Source organism: Microcaecilia unicolor, chromosome 13, assembly GCF_901765095.1.
Source record: "Microcaecilia unicolor chromosome 13, aMicUni1.1, whole genome shotgun sequence".
Classification (NCBI taxonomy): Eukaryota; Metazoa; Chordata; class Amphibia; order Gymnophiona; family Siphonopidae; genus Microcaecilia; species Microcaecilia unicolor.
The window spans coordinates 68,587,171-68,603,008 of record NC_044043.1 but is presented as its reverse complement, the minus strand read 5'-3'; the positions used below and the strand labels follow the sequence as shown (position 1 = coordinate 68,603,008).

General features: G+C 45.5%; 1 protein-coding gene across 2 annotated transcripts in view; it reads right to left on the bottom strand.

Annotated features, from left to right (window-relative positions):
- Nucleotides 1-15,838, bottom strand: part of AGRN (agrin) — a 379,875-nt gene that overhangs the window by 352,508 nt on the left and 11,529 nt on the right. The window contains exon 2 of one of the 2 annotated variants that reach the window (XM_030186208.1): nt 6,290-6,560. In XM_030186208.1, the coding sequence (XP_030042068.1) occupies nt 6,290-6,560 (271 nt within the window). The remainder of the gene's footprint in view (nt 1-6,289; nt 6,561-15,838) is intronic. The other variant, XM_030186209.1, reaches the window with a different exon arrangement.

Here is a 15,838-nt window from a genome sequence, read left to right as displayed (position 1 = left end):
TCCACTTCCCCTTTCTGTCATAAGCTTGGTTAGAGAGACAGATAGTAGCAGAAAAACAGAAAGATGATGGGGTCCACCCCAGAGGTTTCACCACCATTGGCCCCCAGGCCTTAAAGTGAAGAGCACTAGCATAAGAGATACTTCCTTCTCAGTTTAAGAATGTCACCAGAATCCCTGACATGGAAAAGTTTGCTGATCACCTACAAATAAAACTCTAATTCCTGATTTTATAATATACAATATATACAGGTATTTTAAGAACTTATAAGTCAGATTCGGATCAACATGAGTTTCCAAGAATATTAAACACTAGTATCTGCTCAGAAAAGAACAGATGAAAAATTAGGCTCCTAACTAGGGTTGTCTTCTCTTTCCTCTTGAACGTATTTTTATTGATTCTTGTTCACACCCCTGAAAACATTTTGAAACCTTCCCTCTTCAATTCAGAGAAAGCAACTAAAACAGCACAAGGCCTACAACACAGATTCTACAAAGATGTACTCACTGGAGATAGGGCTGGAAAGGAACTCAAATATTTAGCAGGCTCTGATAAAGTACAAGGAGACATTTTCCATACAAAAGAAAATTAAAGGACAAAAGGTCATGTTTTTATATAAAGCTCATCCCCATTTTGGGTGTTTTTTATTCTACTCCGCTTCGGCCAATCTTATTGGAAAGGAAGAGGGTAAAAATCTGACAAATTAAAATAAATGATTGGAAATTGCAGAGAAGAAGGTTGAAAAAACATTTTTTTTTCTGTGAGGGTGAGAGATACAGTGTATGAGCAGTGGGTAGCGGTAAGAACAAGGTTGAGAGATTGCAGTACTGCAAACAACCCACCCTTTATTCACTGGAGATCAGAGGCAAGAGAGAGGTGATAAGGAGAAAACAGATAAGAGGCACACGAGCTAGTGATGGTGGAGGCCCGTGAGTAGCTGGCTGGCAACTAGCAGGCTTCAACTCCCCAAAAGCCAACAAAGTTGATTCTGGCAGCTTGGTCACAACCAGATACTGCCCAGCAAGGCCAAGGGGACATAAATGGCCAAATATTTGTGCAACTGCCTCACTTGTTTTGGTAACTGGTTAAATTATTTCAAAGCCTGATGAAAAGACACAGTAGGTGAGAGAGTCTGAGTGATGGATTAAGCAGTGCCAAAAAGGAAGGCAAAAAGGTCAGGACCCCAGTGGTAGCTATCACTACAGGTCATGGCCACCATTTTGAGTCTGGATTCAGCAATGGCATGAGCGACTGGACATCCTTAAGGTAGGCCGAGGGGAGACTACAGGGGGGTGGAGTGGGGGGGAGGGGTCTTCAGGAGGGGGTAGATGCTCTTCTGGGAATTCTGCAGGGGTGAATGCTCTTGGAAAGGAGCTTTTAAGGGGGGAGTTCTTTCAGGAAGGGGTCTTCAGAAGGGAAGGTTCTTTCAGAGGAAAGCTGTTTGAGAGGGGGGATGTCCTTGGGGCTGTTCTTTTAAGGAGGGGGGTCTTTAGAATGGGGAGGTTCTTTCAGGGGAGGCTTTGGAAGGGTCTGGAAGGAGGGTGGATGGTCTGAGGGGGGTCTTGGTGGGAGAGATATCAGCAAAACTAACCCCACTAATATTCAGCCCACTACTCAGTTAGCTAACCAGATATTGAGCTGAATATTGGCTCTATCCAGTTAGCTGCCCAGATAATGCTGTAGTGGTCAGAGGGGATTTTCAGCAGAACTATCTGTGATTCAACTGCAATCAAACTTTTTAATCAGGCAGTTAATTTGACAGCTAAGTGTATATATACAGATATAGATAGTTAGATATAAATATATAAAGAGTAAAAACTGTAACACAATAACCAAACTGCATGCATGAAGTCTATATTGCTATACACATGCGAGTTTTGGACAGTAAAACAAGTTGACACTATGAAGTTGAACTAATTTGACAAGAAGTGGCCAGAGTGTACTCATTACACAGTTCCACCGCATGCAACTGACTTAAGGTTTTTAAAACAATTCTGGATAGTATATAATGAACTAACAAACAAAAAAAAAGTTTTTGATTTTCCTGGAACTCAGAGCTTGGTCATTTGCTCCCAGTCCATGTGCTGCATCTTCTTAGCATAGACAAACAGAAGGCAGGTCAACCGCTGTGATATCAGAGGGGCTGAATGAATATTTAACTGACTTGCTGTCGCAACTATGTCACCAGTAAATGGGGCACATCTGGTATCAGGTGTCACCTACTCTATTATATATCAAAATTGATTTCTGTGGGCCCAGCTTTTTGTATCAGGCTGCATCGCTGTCCCCACAATACCTGAGGTTCAAAGGGGCTACTGTTGCAAAGCTTATGGGGACCCCAGGCAGATTGGTTATAACATACTGATTTTGGACCAGAATTTAGCCATCACAAGTCGCTCAATCAGCCCTATCCTGCAAATGAAGTTCAGATACACCTTGCTGCATGCAAGCGTTGTGTCTGGTTTCAAATAGCTGCCTTAGCTCACCAGCAATTGGATACCCAGAGGCCGAGGGATAAAGGTATTTTCCCAAGCTCAGAAACCAGACAGGATTTAAACCCATTGTGCCTCAGCTAGAAACTCAACCATCCTTAGATGCTCCTGGCTGTGAAATCTATCACCAAACAAGGACTGGGATCTGGTACCCATGAACTTTCACTCAAACATCTGAGGGAGAAGGGGCACCCATTTATCCCATTTTATCCTTCATTCCCATCCAGCGCCTACAGAGCAAGGCTCAGAGTCCCTACAGAACACAGAACAGGGGCCCGTACTGTATAATAGAATCAAGGTGCCTCAGTTCTGTTGCAGAAAACTGGTATAACCCAATAATGGCACGCCTAACATCTAGACGTCCATACTTAAGCCGGCCATACAGCACATACCTAAATGCGGTAGGGATGTAAATGTAGGTTATGTATACTGAATACTGGCACTTACGCACATATGCAAATATATGTACACATATGTTCTTATTCTACATATTTTCATCTGTAATGCCCATGTACATGTGAAAGCCTCGTTTCTAGAACTGCCTTTTATTGGGGGAATTCTGTATATGGTGCCTAACGTTATGTACTACTTCTGCGCCAACTTTTTGCAAGGAAAAGCATTCTAATGGACACGAGGCTCAGAAACAGCAGATCCACATGAAAACACACTTAACACGCCCATTTGTTGAATAGCGCCTGTTTCCAAGCAAATTTGCAAAGGGAGCATAACAATGGCAGGGATACGGGTGGATCAGGGGTGTTCCTGTCAGGGGCGTTCCCTTAAGATGCATGCAGATCCATGCCCAACTTGCACGCTGGGATGATTTACACCTGGTTTTAGCTGGTGTAACTCCTCGCCTCCATAGTTGAGGCAAATCCTGGCACTATGCGCTACTCTATAAAGGACACTTGAATACCCTTTATAGAATACCATTCAGCGTCCATTTTTTTTCAGCACCATTTACTGAATCCAGCCCCTCTATGTGTACATGAATCTAGCAACTAGGTGTTGTCACTCCCTTCCTTGAGGGCCATAAGTGCTGCCTCTGCAGCATTTTCCAGGCAACAGAAGCCAGGCTTGGGAATCAAACCCCTGCCCCATGCACTGTATGTCACTGAGCCACTGGGCTGCCCCTAGGCATTGTTAGTACATTTCAGATGTCTTGAGGTGAAAAGGGAGCAGCAGGAAGGTGCCAGTGGGATTCTACGGGCAGTGCTTCTCCTCTCTCACTTCATGCTTATGGGTCACAGCTGCCAAGTATATTTGTCATTCTATCCCGGTCAAAGGACTTAAACTGCTGGTCCTCCTTTATCCAAACAGAAAAAAAATAAAACAATCTGGGTTGGATATGCCATCCCCATGGGGTCACAGTGAGGAGAGGAACTCTAGAGCTAGCGCTCCTGCCCAGACTTCCACTTGGTGAAACAGTGAGAGGGAACAGGATATTCCTTAGGTTTTACTTAGTATAAAAACAAACTTTAGCTCCCAGGGTAGGAGAATATTTAAGGGATACATTGCTGTATTTTATTTAATTACCAAATTGTTAGATTCATGTATTATTTTTCTACCTATTGTACCTATGTATTGTATTGTATGTATGTACGTACTGTAACACGCTTTGTGTGTGGAATTTTCACAAAATAGCATGACACAAACTGAGATTAGATTAGAACAGAAAACGTCAAGGAACTTTAACACAGACCCCCCCTCCCCCCCTCATCTGACACTACAGGATTAGGAACATGCTAACGGTTTCTAGAGGCAAACACTCATTTCCTCAAAATAAAAACCCAGATCTCTTCCCACTTCCATAATTCCCTCTCCTTTCATACCAACTGCTGCAACTGAAGGGTTAGTTCCAAAACCTTCTAAATCCAATGCAACTAATATGAATTTAGCAGATTTTGGAAATAAGCTCTTCAATTTTTATCCAATACAAGGAGAGTATGGGGGGCAGGAAGATTTCTTCACCACAGACACCAGAACCAGCACCCATATCTGTATACTTCTGTCTTTACACTTCAATATAAACACATAGCTTCTCTCTGCCCCCCCCCCCCCCCAACGCACACATCTTCTACACACCTATGGCTTCCCTTACTCTTCTGTGCATCTTAGAGTACCAGCCAGCATGAAACATTTAATTCTATATTGCCCCATCCATATCCCATATTCAGGAGTCCTCAAAGATCCAAGGCTGTATGCAGATCAGTAGCGTACCAAGGGGGGGGGGGGGCGGTCCTCCCCGGGTGCACGCCGCTGGGGGGGTGCCGCAGCGCGCGCCTGTCTGCTCCCAGTTCGCTACGCTCGCTAAATTCTCTCGTTCGCTGCAGCTCCCTCGTTCTGCCCCGGAACAGGTTACTTCCTGTTCCGGGACAGAAGGAGGGAGCTGCAGCGAACGAGAGAATTTAGCGAGCGTAGCGAACTGGGAGCAGACAGGCGCACACTGCGGCACCCCCCCCAGTGGCGTGCACCCAGGGGGGGGTGTCATTTTGCGGGGGGGGGGGGGTGCGCTGCACCCGGGGGGGGGCGCATCGGCGATCCGCCCCGGGTGCCGTCGAGGCTAGGAACGCCACTGACGCAGATCACTTATTTTGCCACAGTTTATCCCTGGATATCACAGCCTCTTGTCCAGGGGTATCCGGTCGTGAACTCCCTGGCCTGCCACCCTGTAAGTGTGCTCCACGCTGCCAGTCACATTCCAGCATAGGATGATAAGTACCTACCAGTAAACACTAAGCAGAACTGTAACTATGCGACCATGCTGGACAAAACCACACAGCCCAGAAAGAGATCTGAACAGAGGTAACTGCTCAGGTGCATGTCCCTTCTGCTAATCCAGGGGTCCTTTTACAAAGGCAGGCTAGTATTTTTAGCACATCCATAACCCATTCTAAGACACTCCAGAGAGGAACCACAACTCAATAGAAGTCACCAAATCATGGAAATTAAGAATTTCCCTGCAGCCTACATTTCTTGAAAGTAACAGAAATGACTTCATGAACCACCTCTAGTTGTTACTAAATGACCATTAATGTCATGTGGACAACATCCAACTTTCAGTCACATGAGCACATCTGGACTCAGTCTAGACACAAGACTGTTAACACAAACCTCTGGCACAGCTGCCTGATCTCTGCTCCAGGAACTGCCACTAGTCACTCCCTCTCTGGCAGCAGCTCTCATCCTCAATACCATACCATCTCATCACCCAAAATGCTCTGTGTCTCTTTCAGTACCATCCTGCCAGAACCCACTCTCCAAGCACATCAGCATCCCCAGTTCAAGTCTCTTACCCCCCACAACTGCTACCCCAGCCCTAGTCCCCCCACCAAATCAGTTGATACCCCACCCCTTCATGGGTCTATACCCCAACCCAAGTCTCCACTCTACCAACTGCTGACCCAGAATTCTATCCCCTTAACTTAAATCTAACATTGATTTCTAACCCATCCTTTCATCCATTAGGGTTTACTGGGCAAGGAACAACAGTTCCACCTAACAACCATGGCATTAAAATTAAATACATAACAATACATTAAAAGAATAAAACACACCCTAATACAGGATACTACAATAATACCATTTTAACACTCCCACCTCAATTTTAATTCAGAATACTTTGTAACAGTCAGCCTGGTCCCTCCAGCCTTATTAAGCCCTACCACTATATCTCAAGTCAATTCAAAAATATTCCAAGAAAATGGGTGCCTCTAAATACTCATTCCATGATGCACACACAAGCCCCCTGCTTCATTTCGCCAGCAGACGATCACAAGATAATAAAGAGATTACACACCAGCCTCACCTTCAACGCAGAGTTCCACTTCCTCCAAATTGCGCAGAGTAATCCTCATCAGACTAGAGTTTAACATCAGCTCATTGCGGTGTGAGGGCCACATAGACTCAGGAGCCGGGTTCACAAAGAATATACGTGTGTCTCCTGTGGACACCTGGTTGTCGCAGATCAAGGGATCCCCAAAACCTCCAACCACCACTTTGTTGCCACCATCCAACAGGATTTCATTGGTCACAATTTCTCGACCCTTCAGATAGCGCCAAACTCTCACCTGGAAAGAGAGAGAAAAGGAAGAGAACAGCCTGAGAAACCAGGAGGGCAGGAGAGGCAGTACATCCATCAGGCAATCACTGATGGATCATACCAGTTCAAAATACCAGCTGCGGACTGAATTCAAAAGCAGCCAATCAAAGTTTCCAATGCAGATTCATGAAGCCAAGGTTCAAATTCTCCCACACTACCCACTCACACCTTACTAGGGTTACCATACGTCCAGATTGACCCGGACATGTCCTCTTTTTGAGGACATGTCCGGGCGTCCGGACGGGTTTTGGCCAGCCTGCCCACTTGTCTGGATTTCTGGACAAATGGGTGGGCTGACGCTGACGTGCGTGCGTGCGGTGGACCTCCCCTCCCCTTACTCACGATCTTCCCTGGTGGTCTAGTGACTTCGGGGCAGGAAAGAGCCCCCTCTTTCCTACCCGGTGCGCTGCTCTGCATCCTGTATGCTGCCTGTGACGGTCTCGGTGAGATTCAAAATGGCTGCCGAGAACTGAAGTCTTGCGAGGCCGCTTCAATTCTCGGCGGACATTTTGAATCTCGCCGAGACCGTCACAGGCAGCATACAGGATGTAGAGCAGCGCACTGGGCAGGAAAGAGGGGGCTCTTTCCTGCCCCAAAGCCACTAGACCACCAGGGAAGATCATAAGGGGAGAGGTGGTGAGAGGGCTGGGGGGAGGGGAGGTGAGGGGGTGACCAGGGGGAGGGGAAAATGCAACAGGGGGGCGGGGCGAGGTGTGACAAGGGGCGGGGAGAGGTGTGGAAAGGCGGGGAGAGGGCCCGAAAGGGGTGAAGTGAGGGTGTGAAAGGGGTGGGGCGAGGGCGTGAAAGGGGTGGGGTGAGGGCGTGAAAGGGGTGGGGCGAGGCTGTGAAATGGGGCAGGGCATGGGCAGGGCAAGTGTCCTCTTTTTTTTAAGGACAAAAAATGATAACCCTACACCTTACCATATGGAAGTATGTGGTAATGTTAGCAACACAATGCAAATAAAAAATAAGTGCTGAAACATATTTGAAAGTATCATCACAGCACCATGATTATAAACTATAAAGCACTATCGTTTTAATATGTGATAGTTAGATTTACTTTACAAGTATTTTCAAACTGTAAAAGTGAACTTTTCACAGGGCATTATACTAACTATGGGATGGTTCTCTCTCTCTCTCTCCCCCCCCCCCCCCCCTCCGGTCTTTCAGTGCATTCAATACTACAGCACCACCACATTAATTTCACCCCCCCCCCCCCCGAGCACATCCCATCCCTATGCAAGAGTCACCTTGCTAGGCTCCCCTGCTCCACACAAGGGTCATCCCATAGCCTTCCCCAGCCCTATCCTTCTCCAGATCCAAATGTGCAGTTCCCACTCTCTAAAAACAGGACTCCAAGAGGAAACAGCAGTTTAACTTGCTAAAAATAAAAGGAGATTATGAATTCTGGAATGATCTTTGGTTTTTTACATTTCAGACACACCCTTCAGCACAATAAGCTCATAACACATTTCCTAACCTAATTAATTTTTAAATTCTTAAAATGAGATAGTAATACTGTCAGAACAATGAATTGATTTGTTTTATTTCAGTAGTGTTTACCTGCTGTAAAGTTCAAGCTACAGTTGGTTATCAAACAGGGGGGAGGAAAAAAATCCAGCTCACCATACACTCTCTTCCTGTGACACACAAACACTGGGATAGAGGGAGCTGATGTATCCCAGAACAATCGCTCAGTCATGTCAGCTTCAGACAGCTGTACAGACAGGCTACAGCTGATAAATTTGTGCATTAAAAAGGTGCTTTCCCAGCAGTAAGAGAGTAGGTAGGGCATAGAAGTTAGAGCAGTCATCTATCAACTCCTCCAAGGTCTCTTTTCAAACGTTTGCATTTCCCTTGGAAGTCTAGGCATGGAAATCAAATGAAGACTGAAATTCAGATAAGGGCAGAAGTGACCCAGGCCTGACCTCACAGGGAGCAAGGTGGAAGAATGACTCAGTTCCCAGGTCAACATAAGGCTGTAACCCCAGGATCCAAATATTAACTGTGAGGACAAGATGCTGCTGTTGGAAAGCTCGGCCCTGCATTACAGACTGCTAACCCACTGGAAAGAGGGGGGTTGAGGCAACATAAAATGGGGCTGAAAAATGTGCCTAAGCACAAAAACATGGGCAAAAGACATGAGCTGAGCAGTGCACCTCTAGTATGTCCAAACAAGGGCCCAGATGCTCAAAACCTAACACCGGCTCTAGGAGCAATTAGAACCAGAACTGCACACATGTTAATGTGCACAGCATGCACAAACCCTTCAGTACGCGTGCTGATCTGTGCGCGGAAGATCAGCGCAACTTGTATTTTAAATGCATTGAAATTGATTCAGATAAGGGTGATTATATATTCACTCCAATGCTCAGAAGACAGCGCAGAAACTAACACTGGTCTTAATGCTGAAAACACACTGCAGGTCGATGATGGCATTTGGGATTTGAGGAGAGGATTTCTCCTGCGTTTTTCACATTAAATTGCCGGGTTTGGGCATCTTTTGAAAGGAGAAATAAGCCCGTGCAGCCTGTAGTCTTGATAGTGAGAAAAAAAACACATGTCTGCGAGTCCGAGCAAAGCTAGGGTGACAGTAGGCGTTGGCATCTGTTTTCCTCTGCTTTGGTGCATTCCTCTTAAATTTAAACTGCAAAAAACTGTGTGGGTGGGTGGGGGGGGGGGGGGCTTACATTTCATAGTGCAGTGGAAGGGAAGAGAAGGGAAATGGGACTTGATATACCGCCTTTCTGAGGTTTTTGCAACTACATTCAAAGAGGTTTACATATATTCAGGTACTTATTTTGTACCAGGGGCAATGGAGGGTTAAGTGACTTGCCCAGAGTCACAAGGAAGGGTACCAATGTGCTCTTGCACGTCTTCTTTTGCCTGGAACATACGCACAAGTGCAGCTCCAGTGCACGTGTCAGTCATATTCCTCCCCTTTGCGTTCACTTTACTAGCGCAAATAAAATTTACATCTATTTGCTTTGGGCATCGGGGGGGGGGGGGGGGCTAGTTTTCTGAACTGTTCTTGCACTATGGGGTGTGCACTCTTGCTTCTAGCACCAGAGTTTTGAGCATCAGGCCCAAGGAGAGGTACAAATCATGGGTTCAGGTCCAGCCCTACCACCACCAGGGGTATACACCAGGGCTATGTTGTTTATGGGAACTTACATTTTATTTTTCAATTTATTTCATTATGGGGCAATATTGTTGGTAGTGTGTCCTCTTTCAGAAAGGGGGTGCGTTCTTTTCCGATAATGTGCACATACATAGTGTACACACACACACACTATTGGAAAAGGATGCACTCTTTGGCCCAGATTCTATAAAGTTGTGCACTCAAATTTCCCACTAGCATGCAGATTTGGGAATGCAAGTTGTAGAACAGTGCAAGCGGCACGCCTAATTTAATTGTTAAATTAGGTGCCAATTGGCTTAGAGTACCAATAGTAGCCCTTAAGTGATGCTAATTGGTGCTAATTTGTATCTATGAGCGTAAGTGCACTTAGGCGCTGTTCAATAAACATTGTGCACTATAGCATTTAGGCACTACTATAAAGAGGGCGGGTCAAGGGCAGGTCTTGCAGTTGCACATGTAAGTTACTGAATACTATCACTTACGCATGCAACTGCCAACTTTAGATGCCAGAATTTACACCAGCCTTTAACATGGCGTAAGACCTGATGCCTAAAGTTAGGCGCACACAATGCAGACTTAACCTCTAGTCTAACACAGCAATTTCACACCCAATTGCCATTATAGAATCGGTGCTTAGAACCTGTAATTTTTCATGTCTAATTTTTGGCATAGTTTCTAGAATCTACCCGTGTGAATGATGTGTACTCTTTTGATAAAGGGAGCACTATTAACCACACCCAAACACAATTTTTTTTGGGGGGGGTTTCTTGTTTGTTTAAGGTAGAAAATGTTTTTTGACATTTCCCATATTGTTTCACAGGAAGGCACATCCCTTCCACCAACATCCTGAACCCATAGGGCTCATATCTACCCCTCTGGTCTGTTTTAAAGAGACACTAACCCAGGAAGTAGCAACAATGTGTCATTCCTGCAGACTCACCTTCATATAATAGCAAAAATGGAAAGCAGATCTGCTCATGGAGTTAGCCAATCACACAAAGGGAATTAAAAGGATCAAATGGGTGCACTTACTGGCCCTGGGAATGACATTTACACTCCCCCCACCTCCCACCAAGGGGTCACCATCATAATGCCTCCATTCACTAGAATAAATTATTTGTGATGAAATGTTCAAGGCCAGACTAACTGCTGAGTTACTGAGAACAGCCAGAACATAACCCTGGCCCCTCTCAGATGGCTAATTCTCTCCAGTGTCAGACGATGACCTTCATCTTTACAGGGATGCTATGTTCCATTTCTTTGGCCGTATTATATCTTGGACATACACATACATCAAGACAGACTGTTTGTCATCACTTGCACTGCATCATGTTTTTTTGTCTGCCTCAGTAAACAAAAAGGCCCTTCATCTGCATTTCCCTTAGCTGAGAAGTTTGCAGACTGCCGGATGTAAAATATGTTTCTAAAAAGGCTTAAGCCACTTCAAAAGCATAAAGAGTCTTCTAATGCCAAGAACGGCCACTGCATCCAGTGAAATGGTCTCACACAGAGGTGATGATTCTCCTGAACTCAAATTTACCAGCCCCCTTTTCTTGTGGAGGAGGGACAGAACATGAGCTCAGAAAGGTCCAGCTGTTTAAGAGGCCCCAGATTTAATTCTTCCTGTCCATAAAGCACATCAATACTTTCTGGTCTGGCCCAAGATTCTCTCTGTTTAGCTTTAAAGGCTGATGGTGGATGTGTGGGAAGGGGGAAGAGGATCCCCCCCCCCCAAACAGAAACACTGTCTGCAGATCACAATCAACTAAAATTACTAAAGCTCCAGAGACTTCAAAGAAACTGCTTTATCCCTGGGGCAGGGTGAAGAACACAGACATCCCAGATGATGAAATGTAGAAAAAGGGTGTGTGGAGGTGGAAGAGGAGGGAGAAGGGGAAATCAAGAGTGTAAGAAGTCCAGTCCCACCCTCACAGCCCCCAGCTCCAAAGTCCATGCCCTGGGCTTATGCCTTGCTTTGCTGCCTCCTCAAAGGGCTGGCAGCCAGCCAGGATAGCCACAGAAGCTCAGATCTAAGGCAGCCGCTGTATTTAGTTCCCAGACCACACTGGAGTCATAGTGCTAAACCCCGCTCTCCTCTGCCAGCACCTGTATCCTGCCCTCTGGGTATCAGTGTCAACAGTCCTCAGATGAGAGGAGACACTCAGCACCAGCTGTTCTTGTGTCTCTGTGCACTCAAAAAAGTCTCCAAGCCATTTCCTAAACAGAAGGAGAAAGTACTTACTTACCTGTAACCTAGGTTCTCGGTGGACAGCAGGATAGGTCAACCACATATACGTAGGTGATGTCATCAGACGGCTTGCAAATTGGCCGGAGAAACTCTCCCATAGCTCTCTTAGCGTGTGTGGTACAGTGGCGTAGCCACAAGTGGGCTTGGGTGGCCAACAGTAGTACACATTTAGCAGTAGCTGGTGGGGATCCCAAGCTCCGCCAGCTGAAGATTTCCACCTGATGGTAACGAAAGCGCTGCTCTCCACAATACCGGCACCTGCACATGCTCTGTTTTAAGCGCATACCTGCTGCAGACTGCCAAGGTGGAAAGAAGTGTTTTCCTGCCAGCTGAGATATTTTTTTGGTGGTGGTGGGAAGGGAAGAGAATACTTGGTGCCCAACCACTTCTTGCCTAGGCCCACTCAAAATCTGTTGTCTGGCTACGCCCCTGGCGTGGTAGTGCCCCCTTACATCCTCCCCCTGGGCCCCCTAGGGTGCCTGATTAGTGTCCTGGCATGTGAGGGGGACCAGTGCACTACGAATGCTGGCTCCTCCCATGACCAAATGGCTTGGATTTGGTCGTTTTTGAGATGGGCGTCCTCGGTTTCCATTATTGCCAAAAACCGGGGACAACCATCTCAAAAACGATCTAAGGATGACCATCTCTAAGGTCGACCTAAATTTCATGATTTGGGCATCCCCGACCATCTTATCGAAACAAAAGATGGGCGCCCATCTTGTTTCGATAATATGGGATGCCCCGCCCCTTCACGGCGCCATCCTTAGAGATGGGCGCCCTTAGAGATGGTCGTCCCCGTTCGATTATCCCCCTCCACCTCTCTCAGGTACTCCCCAATCCAACTTCTGTGAATAGATAGAACATGTAAGAGCATGAACAGGAAGGTCACTGGAGGTCAAGGCTTTCAGAGGAGATGTACTTGTGCCAAGGCAACCACAATACTAAACATTCCCCTCTGCTCTAACACAACGAATGTGAATTATTTGCTAGAAGATACTGTTCTCAAGAGAAAGATATATGTCCAGGCACAGGAATCCTGGGACACAAGTACAAGTGTCATGTCCCCTACCTCAACGCAAGTGGCATCTTTGGGCTGCGCGGGGTCCCGTCGACATTCACACTTGACTGGCTCAGCCCTTAGCCATGTGTGTGTAGTTCTTCTCTGGCTGCAGGCTCCTTGATTGCTTTGCTTCCATGCACCTGGGTCTGCTCTCTCTCTCTGCCTGGCTTCCCTTGCTTCTCTCCTATTGGTCTTCCTGTTCCTCCTTCCCCTGCTCTTGTCCTATGGCAGTGCTCCTTCTCCCTGCCAGTCCCTGCTGATGTCAGATGCCAGCACTTTATCAGCTGAGCTCTTCCTGGACTCCATGCTTCGGCTTCTATTTTGGTAGGTGTTACTTGCTCAGTAGTTTGCTCCTGGCTGATACGTTCACCGCCCCACTTCCAGCTCTGTCTCGTAAGTCCTGCAGGCCGCCCGCACCTAGGGGCTCAACCTCTGGGGAATGGCGGTCAATGCAGGTGAAACCCAGGGTTGTCCAGCAGCCAAGCAGAACCTGATCCAAGTACTGGGCTCAGCAGCGCTCTACTTGATACAAGAATTCACAAGTCTGACAACAAGGCTCACCTATCACTGACTCACTGTTACTCTGGGCTAGTTATTTCCCTGTGCCTATAATAAAAGTGGTTATTTTAATCCAGTTTTCCAGGGTAACAAATTAAACATACTTTGCAACTTGCATACTGTAAAAAAAAAAAAAAAAGATAATTTTCTTAGGTTTACCTTAACTTTTCGACTCAAGAGACTGGTGCTGCTATTGTAATGTACTCTTTAAAAAAAAGCTATAAAGGAACACCTTGCAAATAAATGAGCTAGTGTTTGCTAACCTTTTATACAAATGTGCAAGAACACTTGAAGGAGGAACTTAAGCGGGCAAGACAAATTGGGTCCTTCAACCCTGAAAATTTATTTTCTTGGTGCAATAAAGGTATCAGAGCCTCCAAGAATCCAGCTTTTCTCTGTTAACATGGCTACTAAGCCCCTGAACCACTAAGAGGAAACCACAACTACTTAGAATAAGAAAGTGGCAGGTGTCTTGAGGAGATAGCTCATCAGTTCTGAAAAAGCCAGGGGTGATCACTGCCCTTTATGCTAAAGCATCTCACCCTACTACAATCTAGGGCAAAGAATTACTTCAATCACTCCAACAAGGGAAAGAAAGAGATTTGGGATTTAGCTCACATCTTTTTCAGTTGTAGTTCAAGGCAAATTATACTCAGATACAGTAAGTATTTTCCTGTTCCTTGAGTACGTGTTAGTCCACTTTTAAAGGCCCTGAAAGGAAATAGCCCCGAGTATCTGAAGAATAGGATGATCCTCCACACAATGCCAAGGACACTAAGGTCCTCCCAAGGACTTTCACTAACTACACCCTCTCCAAAAGACATTACATGATGTGATACCCGCAAGCGAGCCTTCTCCGGAGTAGCCCCCACACTCTGGAATGCATTGCCTGAAAGGCTCCGCTTAACACAAGGCTACCTCTACTTCAGGAAGCAGGTGAAAGCTTGGCTCTTCAACCAAGCCTTTAATGGAAGAAGTAACTAACTTGTTAGTCTCACTCACACACACAAGGATTGACTCGGGCTGCACATACTGCAGCAGGACATGTTTATCCACTCAAACCCTAGCTGAGATAATATTTAACCATCTCTCTAACCTCACGTGCAACTTTCTTCAAATCAATCGCCTTACTTTCTAATTCTTCCTACTTTCTTACTCATCTATATGTTACAACTGTGCCTTACCCTCACTACCAATTATAATGTTCTAGTACATATTGTGTTGTCATTTCAAGTAGTATACCATGCCATATTTTGTATTGTTGTTCGAATATTTTTACTGCTCTAATTGCCTACTGCTCATGTTTGATCTATTCTTATTGTACACTGCCTTGAGTGAATTCCTTCAAAAGGCAGTAAATAAATCCTAATAAATAAATAGAAATAAATCAAAACAGAGAAAAGAAAATAAGATGATAACTTTTTATTGGACTAACTTAATTATTTCCGATCTGAAGAAGGGTTACCTTCGAAAGCTAATCAAAAAATGTATAGTTAGTCCAATTAAAAAGGTATCATCTTATTTTTAGTAAGTTTCAATTTATTTCTATTTATTATCTGTTTCTACAAAAATCTAAGTTATACCTAAGGCAATAAGGGGTTGAGTGACTTGCCCAAGATCACAAAGAGCATCAGTGGGATTTGAATCCTAGGTTCCCTGATTCTCAGCCTGCTGTTTTAACCATTAGGCTGCTCCTCCATTCTTGGACAACTCAGACCACAGTCTCCCCCCCCTCCCCCTCTTGTTTACTCATACCAAGGAGGTGTGAAAAGTCACAGCTCAACAGCAGGCTATTAAATAGGGTTTGCATATCATAGCATAGCTGTGGAGCACAATAACCCTAGAAAACAGTTATTACAGTGTGAAGCCTGACTCACACCATCTAAATCCACATTAACAGCCTTCCACAAGCGGAGGGTGGTTTGTGAGAAATGAGTTGTGTGGGAAGGGGGTTCAAATGCCTCATCATTAAAACCAAAACTAGAGTCAGTGGCATATTTTCTTAGAACACACAAAAAAAAAGGTGGAAAAGAAACCAACTTCAAGAGATCAGTCCAAACACCAGGGTAAAGATGCTCCAAAATCAAACTTTATATGGACCCTACACGGTCCGTGTTTCGGCTTTTAGAAAAGCCTTCATCAGGGGTCAATCTGTGAGAGCACAAGTGTATGCAGATTGACAGTGGAGCACATGAACTGATGTCTCTTAAACCGGGGAGGTATACTATCTCACACCAA